Source organism: Corapipo altera, unplaced genomic scaffold (assembly GCF_003945725.1).
Source record: "Corapipo altera isolate COAL_440 unplaced genomic scaffold, ASM394572v1 49, whole genome shotgun sequence".
In the NCBI taxonomy this organism is placed as follows: Eukaryota; Metazoa; Chordata; class Aves; order Passeriformes; family Pipridae; genus Corapipo; species Corapipo altera.
This window is the reverse complement of record NW_020884879.1, coordinates 9,044,597-9,061,980: the sequence shown is the minus strand read 5'-3', so window position 1 is coordinate 9,061,980 and position 17,384 is coordinate 9,044,597. Positions and strand designations below refer to the sequence as shown.

Sequence of the window (17,384 nt, the reverse complement as noted above, 5' to 3'; positions counted from 1 at the left end):
TTTTAAGTGATAAGAAATTTGATTAAAGGCTATTCTAAATGTAAAACATATAGCTCCTGTTCTTAAAAAAGACTAACTACAATGTCATATGAAAGTTGCTATATTAAATACAGTTCCTGTGAAGGGCTTCAATCAACTCTATGATTAAGGTTGTCCTTTAATGCCTTGTTTGCAGCTGAAAGTATATAAAAATCTGTATATAGCCATTACCTGCTGATCTTCAGATTTTCATCATGAAGAAAGGCATGAGTTTCTTTTTTCTGCTTGCACATTGATAAATTATTAGTGGGAATAAATGAATAATCTTACCTCCCTATCTTGGAGAGAGTTAGAGAAGAGAACTGGGCTGACTTGTGTAGGATCCAGGCTTCTTGCTGCCTCTTAGGTCTGGTGCGTAAAGGTGGGTGCCACCAGTACTTCTGGCAGCATTGTTTAAAAGCAGAGCCTGTCTTCAGATAAGTTCAATGAGTAAGTTTAGAAGCAAGTTTGTCTTGAGTGTGTTTATTTTGTAGGCCAGTGCTAAATGCAAGGTAATTTAGCTTGATGGCTAAGCTAGTCTTCGATCCCTATAGTTGGTTGCCCCATACAGTGAGTGGTGGTTTTCACTGTGTTTTCCCTCTTCCCTTGGATGAAGAGCCTACCTCAAGTCTACCAGTCCCACTTTTGAGTGAGATTCCTAACAGTCAGTTGGAAAGGAAAGTTATTTCATCACCTTGTTTAAATGCTACTGTAAATTTAGAACTTGTATCTTTTCAAGACTTGTCAGAGACTTTAACTTTCAGATCTTCATCTTTGCCTTTTCTGTTTTACAAATTGTCTATTCCTTTACATATGATATAATGGTTTTTAAGCAAAGTCTGCTAGAATGTGATGGTGTGTTTGGGGTTTTATTGGGGTATTTTAAAGCTTCAATTAATTGAATGTTCATGGTTAAACAAGTAATTAAATGTACTGTGAGATGCTTTTATGAATTGATTTTTATATTTGAGCCTTAGTAAGTATTTTCATACCAGCTTTAATAGTTGTTTGGGAAAAAAATGAGATACTTTTAAGATACTAGAGTTGGTATCATGTTATGCATTAAAATGATAGTCTGCATGGAAATTGAAGAAGATTGGCAAAGTGCAAGGGCTTAATTATATTTAAAAATACAGATGAGGACTTGTCTATTTAATTTAAAGATAGTGCTCGCAATTTGTGTTATAACATATATATATATATATTTGGTGCTATATGAAAACACTCATAGTTTTTCTTAACCTCACACCTTCCAGCAGTGAACTGTTCCTGTTCATAAAGAAATAACGTGGAGGCACTTTATTAGAACAAAGATAAGGAACATCTCAGTGTTAATCTCATTGGCAGTATTTGGTTTGGAAGCTGTAGGCTTATTTTCCTCTAACCAGGAAAAGCTGTTGTTCTGTCCAGAATCTGAGTTGACTTTCTATGCCAATCTCAGTTTCATTATTAAAATTCAAACCAAACTTGTCCCACGGAACAAATTCATTTGCTGCTTGATGACCTCATTGCATTGTTAATTCCCTTGTTCCTGGACCTGCCTTAGAAGTTTTTTTTATTTCCATTAGGCTGTTCAATTAACTGACCATTAAACAACCCTTAACATTTAATAAGAAAAGCTGCCTTGATAAATTTAAAAACTGGTTTTCTCTGTGGACGCTGGGATTTGTAACATGAGCGTATAGAGCTGCGGTCAGCAGGTGGCATTATGTGATAAGAATATGCCTCTAGAAAATTTGGAGCCTCTCTGATCTTTCAGTGTGATTCTGCCCAAGAACTTATCCTTTCCAACATTGCCTTGTGTTGGATTTTATATTTTTTTAAATTTCCGTATTAGTTAGTGTAGCTTTTTAAAACATTTTATTGCATCTTGTGAGAACAATTGATTATCTACATATTGGATTTCTCCACAATTTATTGGTGTTCCCCTAACCCTTCTGCTTTCCCTCAGTTTATTGCAGTTTTTCCTAATTGACCTTTTTCAAGTATGCTAAGATTTTTCTCTCTGATTTGCATGCTAGGGTAATTTTAGTTTAAATTTTACTTTAAAGATGAGTCCACAGATACAGAAATCTCAAAAATACTCAACTTCATGAATAACCTTTTGAAACTGCAAGTAAAACTGAAAAAGATTTTCTAGCTCACTGCATCCAGTTTTATGGAACTTCAAGCTCTATGCCATGTGATTCATTTAAAAAACTTACTGAGTTGCTATTTAAAAGCAATTATTTTCTTGACTTCTCTAATCCTGATGCAAAGTTATATAGAATCTGATTGTCCTAATGTCTATAAACATCTGTTAATCTGAGATTTGAAAGTATTCTTGGCTAGTTCAAGTCTTTGTCACATGCCCATACTGCCTTTCATTTCAGTGCTTGAAAATTCCCTAGCTGTTATCACAGCATGTTTCTTCAGTGTCTCTGTCTTACTTGAGTAAACAACCCAACTTCTTTTGGTGGGGCTCTGTTCTTCATCAATAACAGTTTTCCCCACCTTTTCTGGTATTGATTTGCTTGGTTCAGATAATACATACAGTTAAGATGTTTCCGACCAATATTTGTTTCCCAGAGGGTCTTTGCTCATTCAGTACAGAAGTTGCTCAGAGTTCAGTAAATGGTGGATTCTTCAGTATTCTCTTGCATCTTTGATGGGCATCTTCCTTCTCATTATACTGAATGTACTTGTTTGATACTTACTTTGATTTCTGTACTGCTCTCATGAGGAAATAAATATTTATTGCAGGCTTTGTAAATGTGTTTTATAGCATCTTAAGCCTAGGCATGATGATGATGATGAGGACAAGATTGTTTTTATTCAATATCAAATCAGTAATGACTGGTTTCATTTTTCGGCAGTTTTTATATAACTCTACGGTTTTCTGTTCTCATCAACTTCAGCTTCAGAAAGAAACACTTAAAACTATTGCCTGGTTTTGAATTCTTTATTAAGGAAAGAGACTTAATAAACAAGTTTGTAGAACTACAAATATAGTGACCATTGTGATGTTCAAGCAACGTGTCAGAGATAAGATATGAATGTGGACAACAGCAAGGCTAAAATTGGTGGTATTGGGTGGTATTTGCTTGCCTAAAAAACCACACTGTTTCCAGGAATATTTTTATCTTGTCTGTTGAATGAGATGAAGTATACAATGGCCTAGCACAGTAGTTATGCCAGCAGTCTCCATGTTTCTTCTGTATGTGCACATATGTTATCTCCTGTAATCAGCCATCTAAGACATGTTTATCAACAGCAGGCCATCTTCTCTGTTTTGCCTCCCACCTTTTTAGGGTTTACCTGTAACCATCCACAATGGGTGATTCTTTGCTGTGCCCACCTCCTACATGTGAATAAAATGTCTGACTGATCTTGGCTTTTGAGAAGAATTAGTGTAGTGTGAATTTCTTTATTCAAAAAATGTATATTCTTTAGCCCACAGTAGTACTAAACGTGCTTTAAGTTGGTATTAAGTCTTGCATATACCAGAAGTTAACAACAAGATTGTTTGCAGGAATTAGGATGATGGTTGATCCCCTCTATCCTAGCAGCTACTCTTCTGCAGCATTAATTTTTGCGACCTTTCTCTGGTGTTGGTTAGTTGTGTAAAGTTCTACTAGGGTTGTGTTGGTAACTGTTTGGGAGTGAAGTATCAGATAAGATTGATTTGGACTGGACTATAGAATGGAAAGAAAGCCACTTTGAAACTTGATTTCTCCATGTATCTTTTTGTTATACTCCTCAGTGGTTACAGTAGGTTTATTAAACTTCTTGCATTTCTAGAGGAGATGTATCATTTCCATGCTTTTTGATTGTCACAAAACTTGTGTAACAAATGTCTCTCTTCCTCTAGGGATTTTTGGCTAATCAGAAGAGAGCTGAGAACTTGAAAGATCCTTCTGTGCTGCCTGATTTGTGTTTGAGTCATGCAAATCAGCTGATGATTATGTTAACTAATCACAGAAAACTGTTAGATATTAAACAGAAATGTACCACTGCCAAACAAGAGCTTGCAAATAATTTGCAAGTCAGACTGAAGTAAGTTACAACTTCGCAAATTTTATTGCTTCAGGTTGCAACAAGGCTGTTTAAGGAATGTGTGTCTTAAGGAAATCATTACTATGAGAGAGTGAATGCCTTGTAGTTTCTCTGTTGGTATGTTGCTTAACGTTGACTTGTTTGTATTTGTTTCACTTTTGCTTGACTTCTCTCAATAAAAGCAATTTCTTTTTTTTTTAACTTGTGGTATATGCCTCCACCGTATGTATTCTCTAGTGGCAAAGTTGCTGTAATGTTTCTCCTCAAGCCCACCAGTTGATCACCTTTTCAGTAGTTACCCTGTGATTTAGTTATGTTGGTGACTGTGCTTGAAATTAGTCTGTTGATTGTATCATGGATAATGGAAGTTATGTTAAAGGGGCTGTATCTTTGAGTGGACTTCTCAAACAGGGTTTTGTTCTTAATTCTTTGACAATATTCCTACCCTTACTATCTCTTGCTGATGCTTTTCAATAAATATTGATAAGATTTATAAACTAAAAGTAATCTTTTTTTTTTTAACTGAGTAGGTATCAGCTTTCTTAATTCTACTGGAGAAAGCTACATTATTATTGGTCCTAAGGTCATTTATGCTAAGATCATTTCTTGCCAAAACAATAGCTCTACTCAAATTGTGGTAAATGTTCATTTTTTTCAACACTGATGTGGATGACTTACTGTAAGAAATTAACAGGCAACTGCAAGGTGACTACTGAATTCTGAGTAGCTTGGTACTTTCAGATAGTCTGTTATTGTCCCATGTGAAATGATGCCCTTGTTCATTTCATCCAGATGTTGCTAACCTAATTTAAATGAAAAAAAAAATTACTGAGTTGCAATCTTCTAAAGTGTAACCTACTTTTGTAGGTGGTGTTGTTTTGTAATGCTTCATGCTGACCAAGATGGAGAGAAACTACAAGCACTACTTCGTCTTGTAACAGAACTCCTAGAAAGGGTCAAAGTTGTAGAGGCTCTCAGTACTGTTCCTCAGATGTACTGTCTAGCTGTTGTTGAGGTTGTGAGGAGAAAAATGTTCATAAAACACTACAGGGAGGTAAGTAAATAAAATTTTGAGACCAAACTTTAGTGTCAGTGTATAAATTGACAACTAACTACGTATTTTTTCCCTTTCACAGTGGGCAGGTGCTTTAATAAAAGATGGTAAACACCTATATGAAGCTGAAAAGGCAAAAAGGGAATCTTTCGGTAAACTGTTCAGTAAGTACTTTCTCTTATGTGAAATGAGAATTGTGTTCAAGTATAACTTTTGTAGTTAAAATACTTTCATTATATTTTAATTTCAATACCTGTGTAACTTTTTTAAACTTAAATAGGAAGTTCATGCAGTGTGTCAGGTGTTCCTACTGTGAACAAAATGATTTTCTATTAACCAAACCAGAGAACTGTTTCATATAATTATCCAAAATACTGTGAAAGTTGTGATTAGTTTAATGTTTGTAAAAGATAAGATTTCTAACTATTAAATTTTAATGCAGTTTTTGTTTAAATGTTCCCTGTGTGTTTTACTGTTCTTCTAAACAACACTTTTAAAACTATTACTGGCTATTTGGGTGTTGCTATGACTTCCTCTGGACTACTTAAGAAAAACCCAAGAACTAAGACCCATGTCTAAAGACCTTGATCAGAAGTTTAAAGAAAACTTAGAAATGAAGTTGCTGGTAAAAGTATTCTTATTACTCCTTCTGCAAAGTCTGCAACTTGTGTTCTGAATTGGCAGCTAAAATAAGAAATTTTTGGAAAGAAGATTAGCAAGGTTAGAGTGAAGGTTTGGAAAAGAAGTTGAGGATTTTGTATGGGTGAGCATTAAGCAAAAGGAGGCTTCCATGAAGTGAGAAGTTCTACCTGAATGGTGACATTTTGCCTGAAGTTCTGTGGTCATTCACAATTTTATGTTGTCAACAAATGGCATAGTTAGCTTTCAAATGTAATTCAGCTGTAGAATTGAAGTAACTTAATTGTTTTCTGTTGAGACATTGTTTGTATATTGCATTTCTTTCTTTAAATAACTTTTTTCTCTCTTCCCTCCCCAGGGAAGTCTTTTCTAAGGAATCGTTTGTTTAGAGGACTTGACTCCTGGCCTCCATCCTTTTGTGTATGTACTCATATCTTTGGGTTTATTTAATTTCTGTATACAGCAGTTTCAGGAATTAAAAACCTAAGCTTAATTCATTCAAACTATATCCTTGTCACATTGCTGTGACACAAATGAAAAGGCTGGGAGCTAGTGGCCTATATTAACACTGGTTTGTAACTTGCAGCGTAGCGGGAAAAGAAATGTCAACTTAATACTCCTGTTTATTAAGGAGTCTGTGATATTGAACAAAAAATTGTTGTTAATGGTCAGAAAAAAAGAAACCAGGAGGAATAATTTGATCATCTAATCATCTTGTGGATAATAGAGCCATAAAATTAATCGAATGGTAAAAGCAAGTAAAAGGTCTCCCTGTTTCCTGATAATCACTGAATAATTGGAAAAGCATTTTTGTCTCTTAATTGACTGATAACATGAAGAGGTGAAAAGTATATCTGTAATTAAGCATTGACTGCTAACTTTGATTTTGTACAGCTTGGTTAATTGAAGTAAGCTAACTCCCTGATTCTAATGTTGCCATCTCACTTTGCCTTTTTAACGTTTTAGCTTCTCCTTTCCAGCTTTTTTTTTTTTAAAAGATACTTGGAAAATAGGAATGCTACTCATTTCACTTTTTCAAATACTGAACTGAGTTAATATTTTACTATCTGTTCAGCAGCATAATAAATAAAGCTTCAATGCCATCTCTTATCCCTTAACTTTTAAACTCATCCATAATATTTATGAAGCTTGGAAATAGGGAGGAAGTTGGACTAGATGCTTGTAGATGGATAGAAATAGTGGATGCAAATGTGAAGGTGTTTTTTGGGGTTTTTTTTTGGTGTTCTTGTTTGTTTTTTTTTTTAGGGGGATGGGACATGATTTCTTAAAAAAAAAATAAATCTTTTGAGAGAGATCAGTTTAACATCTTTTCTGTGTTATTTATTAAGCTCTTTTTAATCCTTCCTTGGTAATCTTGATTTTCACCTTTACAACAATGTGTAAATTAATTTCTTCTTTACAGACACGAAAACCTCGCAGATTTGACAGTGAGCTTCCAGATATCTCATTGAGTGACTTGCAGTTTTTACAGTCTCTTTGTCCTTCAGAAGTACAACCATTACTCAGGTAAAGCACCTTTTTAAACTTTGTGTGTTACAGAAATAGCTTCCCCTGGTGGTCCCACCTTCTTCAACTTTCCAACCCCAGATTCATTTTCCATAAAGAACAGACAAGGATATTTTCTGAACTGATACCATCCTTAACCAATGGTCTTCACTGATACATATCTATGTGCTTCATGTACTCAAGCTTTGATTTGAACACATGTATTCTGTATTGAGATGTAAAGCATGATGGGTGTTCTTTTGAACTGCCTCATGGTTTAAAAAACAAAATGTTGTCAGTTTCAAATTGAAATAAACTCATAACTTTGTTTTGTCAGATCAGAATTAGATTAGATTTTTGTTTTCTTTGCTTTTGCTTTTTGTTATGTGCTATTCCGGAGGAAATAAAATTAATGTCTTTAGCTCAGCACGAGTTCATAGGGATCTCTTATATTTAATTACTGTTTTTTCTCTAACACACTGATTTTACTAGGAAGTGTATTCTCCAAGTGCCTCTGCTGTCTATGGAAATCCATAATTTTGAGTAGAAGCTTTGTTTCTGTGTTTCTTACTTCCCAGCAGTGAGGCGGACATGCATATGTAAACAGGAAAGCTACTGTTTTGTCTCACGAGAAACGTGACAGGTTTAGTTTCTTATCTAGAACTTGGAGATGTCTTTCTGGAAAAGATGACTGTTAGAGTGAGCTTTCGAACTTGCATGTCTTAAACCTGGAGCAGTCAAGATGGGGAAATGCCAACCAAGATAATGGGCAAGAAGTGGGCAGTAGCAAGTTCTCTGGAAGGTTCTGTCTAAGAGGAGATCTATCAGTATGACTACATTCGGATGTTTCATATTGCACCATCCTTCACTAGATGAGATCTTCAGAGACTTGCTGAGATTCTTTTTTTTTTTTTTTCCTTGCCCCAAGGCCACAATCCCACAAAGGTGGGATTACATTTGCAAAGGTAAATGCAAGAGGCCGATGCTTCACTGCCATCTGTCAGTTACCTATCATGTTCACCAACAGCGTCAGTCCAGTACCTGTTACTGGTGCTTAACACAGGTGTAGAATTAACTGCTTTTTTTCACCTATATTTTGTACTGGCATTCTTTTTGATTCATTATCTTTGTGGTATTGCTGTTGGAGTTAAGAATAAGTGTAGTGAACTTGGTCTGCTTGACAGTGGATTTGTGCTACGTCATGCTATAGTTCATGCTCCCTTTTAATTTTTCTTATTCTGCTCTTAGTCTTGTTCCTCATTGATTCTGCAGGGGGGAAAAAGTGCAAGCTGAAGTATCCTATTGCTAATGTTTGCCCGATTTTTTGATTTGTGAGAATTTTACAAGCTTTCTGGGAAGTTTGTACTGAGTTGAGGGCAAATTTTGCCTTGCTGTTGTCCAGAAACCAATCCCTAACAAAGCTGTTTTAGTTGATCTGAATTGTAGTGACATAGTTTCCCACTTGATGGCAATAGAGGTGGGATTATGTCATGTTCCTCCTGGTTTTTTGGCTCAGTGTTGCATTTAGTGAAAATATAGATAATAGAGGTGAACTTGCAACTCAAGTGCAAAGCTATCACACGCTTTGGGTAGACACTGAGCTTCAGAAGAAACTTGAGTAGTACATTCTTTGGTATATTCATTTAACATGTAAAGAGCAAGCAACAGGCGAACTGAGACCCAGCACAAAATCCTTTTCTATCAGACTGAACCCCTGAGCTTCATAATTAAAATGATTTTTCAATTTACTTACAGTACCTCAGTCTTCTGAAATTGTATGCTTGAGCAATTATTGAAATCTTAATTCTACAAAAATATACCAGATGCCACTTGCCTTATATATTGAACAGAGAATGCAGAATACATTGAGGTGTAATCTTCCAACACTTGCAGTATGATCATGACACATCAATCAGTCTTTTAATTTGGGTTACCTATCATGAAAATGAAATAGTAGAGAATTAATTGCTACTTCAAAGGAAGAGCTGTGTTGAAGAGAATCCAACTGGAGAGAAGAATAGAGTCATTTGCAAACATAAGTGCTTCAATTTGCTTCAATTACAGATCTAATCACTACCAGTTGTCTTCTGTTACTGTTATTGTAACTCTAGGTCCTACTGGCAAATGTTTCCTGTGGGAGAAAAGACTGACATGTTACTTGCCTGTCGTGTTTGTTATCTACTCCTTAAAAGCTCTCAAGGTTTTAATATCAAGTGCAAATACTGGGTAGTCTTACTAGATTTTCCATGTAAAATAGATTAAATAAATCAAGTATGAACCTTATACAGAGGGAAGTTTAGTGTTGTTGAAATATACACTTTAATATATTTGAATATTAAACTAACAGTGTGAGAAAAAAAAGTAATCCTGTACTATTTTTAAGGGTTCCCATACTTTGTGACTTCGAATCTCTTCACCAGCATGTACGTGCTCTACATAACCTGGTAAAGGCAGCACAGAGTTCAGATGAAATGTCACAAACGATTACAGACCTGCTGAATGAACAAAAGGTATTTTTTCTTTCCTTTACCAATAAAAAAGAGAATATTATATTCAAAATAGTAGAATATTTTCATGGTGTTGTTTTTTAAAACACTTCAGAAAGCAACTTTGTTTTTCCTGATGTAAAGATTAGTTGGTGTCATTACTGCATAAGTTTCCTTTCTAATCATGAAGTAATAAACATTCCATAAATTTTGAACTCTTCAAATACATAAAGCAAGTATCTAGAGAATAGTCAAAAGATATTCAATAGCTTCTAAACATTTAACAGATGTTTCTATTCTGCAGAAGTTGTAGAAGTAGAATTACACTGTTAATATTTTTTTCTGCCACTTTCAAATCTTCTGTCTACAGAATGTCTGCATTCTGCCTTCGTCACTTTAGTTTGTATTCAATGAAACTGTTTTCTCTAGATTTCTCCGTTGCTTCTTAGGTCCTTTTGGCACAAGCAGTTAAGGAGATTTTAAGGCCTTGGTTGGCTGTTGTGCAGCTTTCTTCTTTGAGTACAGAAGGAACAGATGGCAAAAAGATCTTCTCCCAGTTTTTCTGCCTGTCAAACGGATATCTTCCCCTAGAAACTGTGTTTCTGCCAATCGCTTTTGCTTCTGTGTGTTCAACCTCGAACTTTCGTAATATATCAGAGTCCTTTTAGGTTCTGACTGCAGCCTGTCTCAGTGAAGCTCTTGGTGAATTTAGGAATGCTTAAGATTTTTTGTGAAGATTACTGCTTCAAGTTTGGAGTTTTTTCTGTAGAAAATCAGGGTCAGTTTGGGGTACTGCTATCATTTATGGTGTAAATTCTTGTATCACTTGACTGACTAGAAGCATCTTCTGTAACTGCTAAGGCTGCGGGCATGTTTAATTTTGAATAGCAATTTCCTGCTTAAATCAGGTGACGTGAAGTCCTCTATCTTTTTATTTCTCTGTGACTTGAAAGACTTCCAATAAATCTCCTGTTCATTTATGTAAAATATGAAATCTGGGCTACTCTTTGTTCTATAACATAAAAGAGGTGTGTCACCTAAGTAATTTTTTAGCTATTTTCTCTCTTTATGAAGATTGTTTTTCAAATGAACAGCCATTAAGAACAAGAATATTAGAACCTCAACACCTTAGCCATTGAAATGCCTGGAAGTGGTGTAAATTCTGTGATATTTTGAAGTTTTCTGAACTTGCCCTTTCAACAGACCTTTGTCTGAAATACAGAAGTTCACTCTCAGCATGGACTATCCTGAAATTTATCTCGTACGAAACCAAGATAATAGCAGGTGTTCTAGTAAATTAATTTTTCACTAAGGCTTGCAATGTCAGAAGTGAGAAATTTAAGATTTAATTCGAAATATACATAGTAACAGTAGAAAAATAAACAGGAAATGTACCTGACTTCTTGTGGTTTGCCCTTCTTGGTTCAGACTTGCCTATCTGAGAAATTTTTGTCAGTATCTGGCTGCACAAAAAAAGATGTTTGTCACATCAGGAGAATATTCTTCCCACTCTTCTCTTTTACTGTACTTTGACCACTTTGGATTCCTGGCTGATGCAGAAATGTCAAGTGTTTAGACAGATTTGGATAATTGTCTCTTTCCTTAGAGTAAATTGCATTGCACAGTTAGAGCTGGGCCGTTCATGATGTCATCTTGAAAATGCCCATTTCTGTGTGTAATTTCAGTGATTCATTTTAACTCTTTTTGGAATTGAAGCAAATAGATTTGTCAGAGATTTTTTTTATTCTCAAAGACCGTACTCTTGTTACTACATGATAAAAGTCTTTCTCTGTATTGCTTTTCCCACAGATAATCTAGAAGTGTTTTTTAAATTATGCTACTTTTGCCTTTTTATTGTGTAGAATTACTGAAATAATTTTTAAAATATTCCTTTTTTACCCCTGGTATTGATAGGAATTTAGAGTAAGTAATTAGAAGGATGAATAAACATTTAATGATCGTCCCAAAGATGCCTACAACTTCATGCAGCCACACATTCTGTTGATGAACTGATATATTGTCCCAGTTTGGTGCAGAGTTGGCAACAACTGGTCAGGTGTTGAGTGTTACCCATACAGCAAATTATTGCTCTTGCACTTTCCCAAGGAGACACATTTGACCTCATCCTCCCTTTCCATGCTAGTGGCACCAGAAGCCTGGTTCTTTAAATTGGACTGGGATAGTTCTCCTGAGTTGTTTGTAGTGCAGAAGTCTTTCCAGGTCAAATGGGAGCTCATCCTACTGCATCAGCTACAGCAACTGGTCTTTTAGTAGTTGCTTTAGGCAGGAGAGAAAAGTTGTGACTGTAGACAAGTGAGCAAAGAGCAAGTCAGAGGAGATCCACTACCTTACTAGGGGTGTTAAGAGTATTTCTTTCTAAGTGTCCCCATACCTCTTCCTGTTTCAGCTTCCAAGTTCATAGAACGTGATGATGTGCTTCTCTATCTGATTTCTTTTTTTAGTATTACATCAGGGTAGTTAAAGAATATGGTTGTGGATATTTGTTTAATTCGTTACTACTTTGAAATCTGTTTTCCTCTTTAATGGTTTCTGCTCATTCTTTGTAATTTAATAGTCTCACATCAAAGATGTGGCTGTGCCCTCTTATTTCCATAATACAGGAAAGTTTAGGCAGATCAGTGATTGGGTTAAAAACTGTCCAGGAGAAAGTTAAGGTGCTGGTAGGAGTTGGGTAAGATGATTAAGGTGTCTGCTCCATGGTTAGTAAGTGATTAACATATGCAATCCTTTGCTGTTAAAAGTTTCTCTTGTAAGAGCAGCTGGCTTTTCAAATCAGATTATGAATCTACCATTTCTTCTAGTTGAGTTCTAAATTCAAACACTGTTTGTAATCTCTCTAAGAGTTGCCCCATTCTCTGAGTATGTTTATTGTAGTAACATAACTAGAACAAGGCATGTAATCCAACAGTACCTGGGAACTGTGAAATTAATTCTGCTTTTCTGTCTCTGCTTTCTATTTTTTTCTTGTTCACTCTTGACTCTACTTCATCACCACAGAAATTAGTGTATGACACATGCATACATTGCTACCTGTAGATTGTAAAACAGACTAGAAGGCAGGCACAGGCTTCTTAGGGAAGAAGTGATAGTAAAAAAGCTCTTCATATAGTTTCAGCTACTGAAAATGTGAGATATAACTCTTTACTAGGCATTAATCTGGTACTCTCACTAGACACTCAGCTCACAGCAACCACTGCTGAGGTGTGTAATATATTACAACCCCAGGTCATGAGAAAACCAAGTTCATTAGAGTGTTGCTTCACAGAGTGACAATTATTTTTTTGTTTTTCTTCATGCTATATTCTTATTCTTTACCTTTTAGTATGATTCTGCAGGATTGCTAAAAGTAGATACCATCTTTCATTTGCATGTGGCTTTCTGTTGAATACAGGCATGTATCAACCTGGATCCTTCAACATTTATTTTTCTAAGTTTTCTTAGATAAACAGCAAGCTGAAATTAAACACAAGGGAAATACTTTAAAAATACTTAAACCTGGCCTAATAGTAACACTAAAAAGGAGCATTTTCCTTTAATTTTTCATCTCATGTCCTCTTCATTTTTGATAAATAAAGACAATATTTTATATGTTATGACAACAAGTTTTTTTTTATAAATGGTTTTCATGACTGAATTTCAAAATCATTGTGTGATTTACTTTCATAAAGATGCAAAGGCTAATGGATGTGAGGTTTAAATGCTAAATAGATGAGCTTTGGAGCTGGAAATAGATTATTCTTAAATCAGAGTTGAGAATTGTTAATCACACTACATCTCCATTAAGAGAACATTTTCACAGTACAGAGGAGGATTGGGTACCTTTTTAGATAACAACCATTTGTAAAAGACTGAGAAAACAAAAATTGGGTATTTATACACTGGCAATTCAATGTCTGTTACTTCTGGGGTTTTACAGAGTTCTGTTGCTGACCATTTGTTGCCAAGCTCCACTGATTGTTGCCAGTCAAGTTGCTGAATTTAGTGGATGGCAAAAGTTTATTCAATAAAAACTAACATGAAAAGATTCATCTTCAAACATGCAATTTAGAATAGCGTATGCACTGGAACTTGAGATCTTGCTTTATAATTCGTATAGTATTGAACAAGAACTGATGATAATGAGGTTTAAAATGTTACCTAATCACAATTAATTGAAAAAAATTGATTTGAAGGAGAGTTTTTAGCCTTTTAAGAATCAAAGCACTGGAATTGATCAGAATTACTTGGGGACAGTCCCATGAAGGTGGAGAAGCTTTAACTAATCTTTTTTTGGTTTACAAGGTGGTGTTACTCGTGAATTATTATGCGTGTTTATTCTAACCGTTAGCTTTTCAGCTGAATATTGAAGGATCTGGTGCTACAGAGTCAGGTTGGGTGGTATCCAGGGTCTAGAGGCAAAATGACAAAAATTGGGATCTATGGGAATGCATGAAGAGGGAAAAAAATCCACTCTGACTGTGATGTCTTGCATTCTGAAAGATCAGAATGTTGCTTTTAATTAGAATGTGCTCTTCATTATGTACTAGTTCTACACTCTCACATGCAGAACAATTCATACGTGTTTTAATATGTTAGTAGACAACATTTTTGTTTACAGTAAAGCTTTTTGTAAGCCTTAGTTGGGTATGTTAATAATGACTGGGTTACAGTGCTTTTTTTAATAACAGGATTGGCAATAACAAAATAAAAATATTTTAGTAACAAAATTATTAGGAAAACTGAGTTCAATAGGCTGTTAGAAAACAAAGCCTATTTCTGACTGATTACTTCATTTTATTGTCATCCAAAATTATGTTTCAGTCCTTTCAAATACAGTTGGATGTGATCTACATAGGACTTTTGGCTAGATGAATGTTTAATATTTATGTGTTTACATTTAGGCTTTTTTGAAATATAATAAAAAATCTCTTTCTGAATTTTACAATTTTTTACTTAAGTTTTAGTAGTACATATTTTGGACTCTTAAAAATAATAAGGCTTAATTTTTTGTTTTTAAAGTTCTTGTTTTGCTTGGTAATTTTTAATCAATTTTTAATATTGATGGTTTTGCTTATCGCTTTGTTGAGTGTTTAATTCGTATTTTATTATTTGTAGGCCTCCAATAGCCAAGCTTCGCCACAATCTGCTACCACACCAAGGATGGAAAGTACAACAGGAACCGCAATTGCTACCTCTTCAAGAACTCCTCCGTCACTCAGTCTTCAGGGTCCCCTGTGTCCTTCTGTGTGTCCCCCGGCTCCATTAGAAGAATTGTCTCCAGACAGCATTGATGCTCATACATTTGATTTTGAAACTATTGCCCATCCGCACTTGGAGCAAGCTCTTAAGCAAGGATCATTAGACTTGGATTCATTAGCAGAAAGTCCAGAATCTGACTTTATGTCAGCAGTAAATGAATTTGTAATAGAGGAAAATCCGGTATCTCCTAATGTAATAAGTGACCCACAAAGTCCAGAAATGATGGTGGAATCTCTTTATTCCTCAGTTATCAATGCAATAGACAGTAGACGTATGCAAGATACAAGTTCTTGTGTAAAGGATGTTTCAGTAGAAAATGCTTCTCTCAATGTTTGTGTGGAGAAGTGTCGGGTTATTGCCCAAGACTCCAAGGTACATTTAAGAGGCATAAAAGAAGATCTTTGCCACTTTAGAACACTTGTACAAAGAGAACAGTGTGACTTTTCTAATTCTTTAAAATGCACTTCCTTAGAAATAGTAAATACAATTGAGAAGGTAAAACTTTCACTTGAAAAAACACTAAATGATAAGCATCAAAATGAACTACAGTCTTTGAAAAGTGAATATGAAACTAAAATTAATAAATTATTGGAGGATGGTGAAGAAAATAAAAAGAAGATTAAAAAATTAAAAGGTGACTTATTAGGCCTTGAGGAAGTTCTTCAGAATAAGAATGATGAATTTGCAATGGTAAAAAATGAAAAAGAAGCTGTAGTTTGCCTCCAGAATGAAAAAGACCAGAAATTACTTGAATTAGAATGCCAAATGGAGACACAGAATTCTGAAATTAAGGAACTGAGGCAGTCACGTGAAATAGTACTTGAAGACTTGAAAAAGCTTCATGTTGAAAACAATGAAAAACTACAACTCTTGAGGGCAGAACTCGAGAGTTTAGAGCAAAGCCATTTAAAAGAACTGGAAAGCAACCTACAAGCCAGGCATTTACAGGAATTTGAGAAGGTGCTAGCTGAGCACAAGGACTGTTTGGATAAATTAAAAAAAGAGAACCAGCATAGACTTGAACAAATGCAGGAATCTCATGAAGTAGTTATGCAGGAGAAACAACAACAAGTAGAAGAGTTACAACTCAAGGTTTCAGATCTGTCTGATTTGAGGTGCAAATTAGAAGTTGAACTTGCCCTGAAAGAGGCAGAAACTGATGAAATGAAGCTTCTTTTGGAAGAAAGCAGAAACCAGCAACAAGAGACCTTAAGATCTCAGATTGATAAGGAAACAGAAAGCTTAAAAAAGGAGATAGATAAATTAAACAATAAAATACAAATTAGCAGTGATGAATATCAAGTGGGCTTATCAGAACTAAGGACTCTGATGACAATTGAGAAAGATCAGTGCATTTCTGAGCTAGTAGATAGATATGAAGAAGAATCAAATTTACTTAGAACTGAATTAAATAAGGTAACACTTCTTCATAAAAAAACTACTGAGGCAGAAAAAAGACTTTCAGAGCAAATAACAGAACTACAGAGTAAGTTAGAGTTGGAAATGAGTGCCCTAGAAAAGGAAAAAACAGAAAAATTGTCTCTCTGTGAGCAGCAGGAAAAATATGAAGCAATTATCCATAAGCTAAAAGAAGAGAAAGAACTGTTAGTATCTAACCAAGAACAAGACAGACAGTTGCTCATTCAGAAACTGACTTGTGAAAAAGAAGATGCAGTACAAACTGCTTGTAAAGAGTTTGAATTACAGAGGGAAGCTGCTGAAAAAGGGCTTTTGGAAAAAATACAACAACTTGAGATGCAAGTAAATCAGAGGTACTGTAATAATTAAGTTACTGTGTTTTCCTAGTATTTTAAAGTAATCAATATGGTATATTTACTTACTACTTACGCAGTAAGTAAAATTTCTGTGTAATAGCGTTTATCTGGGTTGCTTTCTATATTCACATTTCAAGTTACTTCCATTTTATAGGTAATGGTGTTCACATGTCTGTAGTTAATCTCAAAGATTATAAAATATTTTATACAATATTATTTGCAGACAGCAATGAAATTTTTTTATTTTGGTCTTGTAATGCTACGTTGAAAAAGTGTTTCTACAATAGCAGGTTACTTGAAATTCCGATTTTTGTGTTCTCAGCTCTCCTTTCCCATCCTTTGCCTCGCTGCTTTCCCATCCTTTGCACTGTAGCAGCATGCAGTGGTTTAAGTTTTAGGTTAGGCTGGTAAATTTCTTTTACTGGCTGACTATACACTAGGTTGGTGATAATGGTGTCATGGAAAATTGTGTTGGAATTTATATAAGACTGACTGAGAACTGTCTCATGACCACCTAGACTTCCATTGACTTTTGCTACTCCGTTTATATGTTTCAGGGTCTTCAGTTTGAACTCCGTAATGAAGCACAAATGTGCAACATAATCTTAAAGA

General features: G+C 35.0%; 1 protein-coding gene across 3 annotated transcripts in view; it reads left to right on the top strand.

Annotated features, from left to right (window-relative positions):
* The window catches only part of RB1CC1 (RB1 inducible coiled-coil 1), a 72,266-nt gene that overhangs the window by 34,741 nt on the left and 20,141 nt on the right, over nt 1-17,384 (top strand). For all 3 annotated transcript variants that reach the window (XR_003526891.1, XR_003526892.1, XM_027638608.1), the window contains 7 exons: nt 3,869-4,053; nt 4,921-5,107; nt 5,190-5,271; nt 6,105-6,166; nt 7,170-7,273; nt 9,636-9,762; nt 14,854-16,769. Coding sequence is in view for 1 of the 3 variants with exons in the window: in XM_027638608.1 (XP_027494409.1) it covers nt 3,869-4,053; nt 4,921-5,107; nt 5,190-5,271; nt 6,105-6,166; nt 7,170-7,273; nt 9,636-9,762; nt 14,854-16,769 (2,663 nt within the window). In the remaining 2 variants the exon portion in view is untranslated. The remainder of the gene's footprint in view (nt 1-3,868; nt 4,054-4,920; nt 5,108-5,189; nt 5,272-6,104; nt 6,167-7,169; nt 7,274-9,635; nt 9,763-14,853; nt 16,770-17,384) is intronic.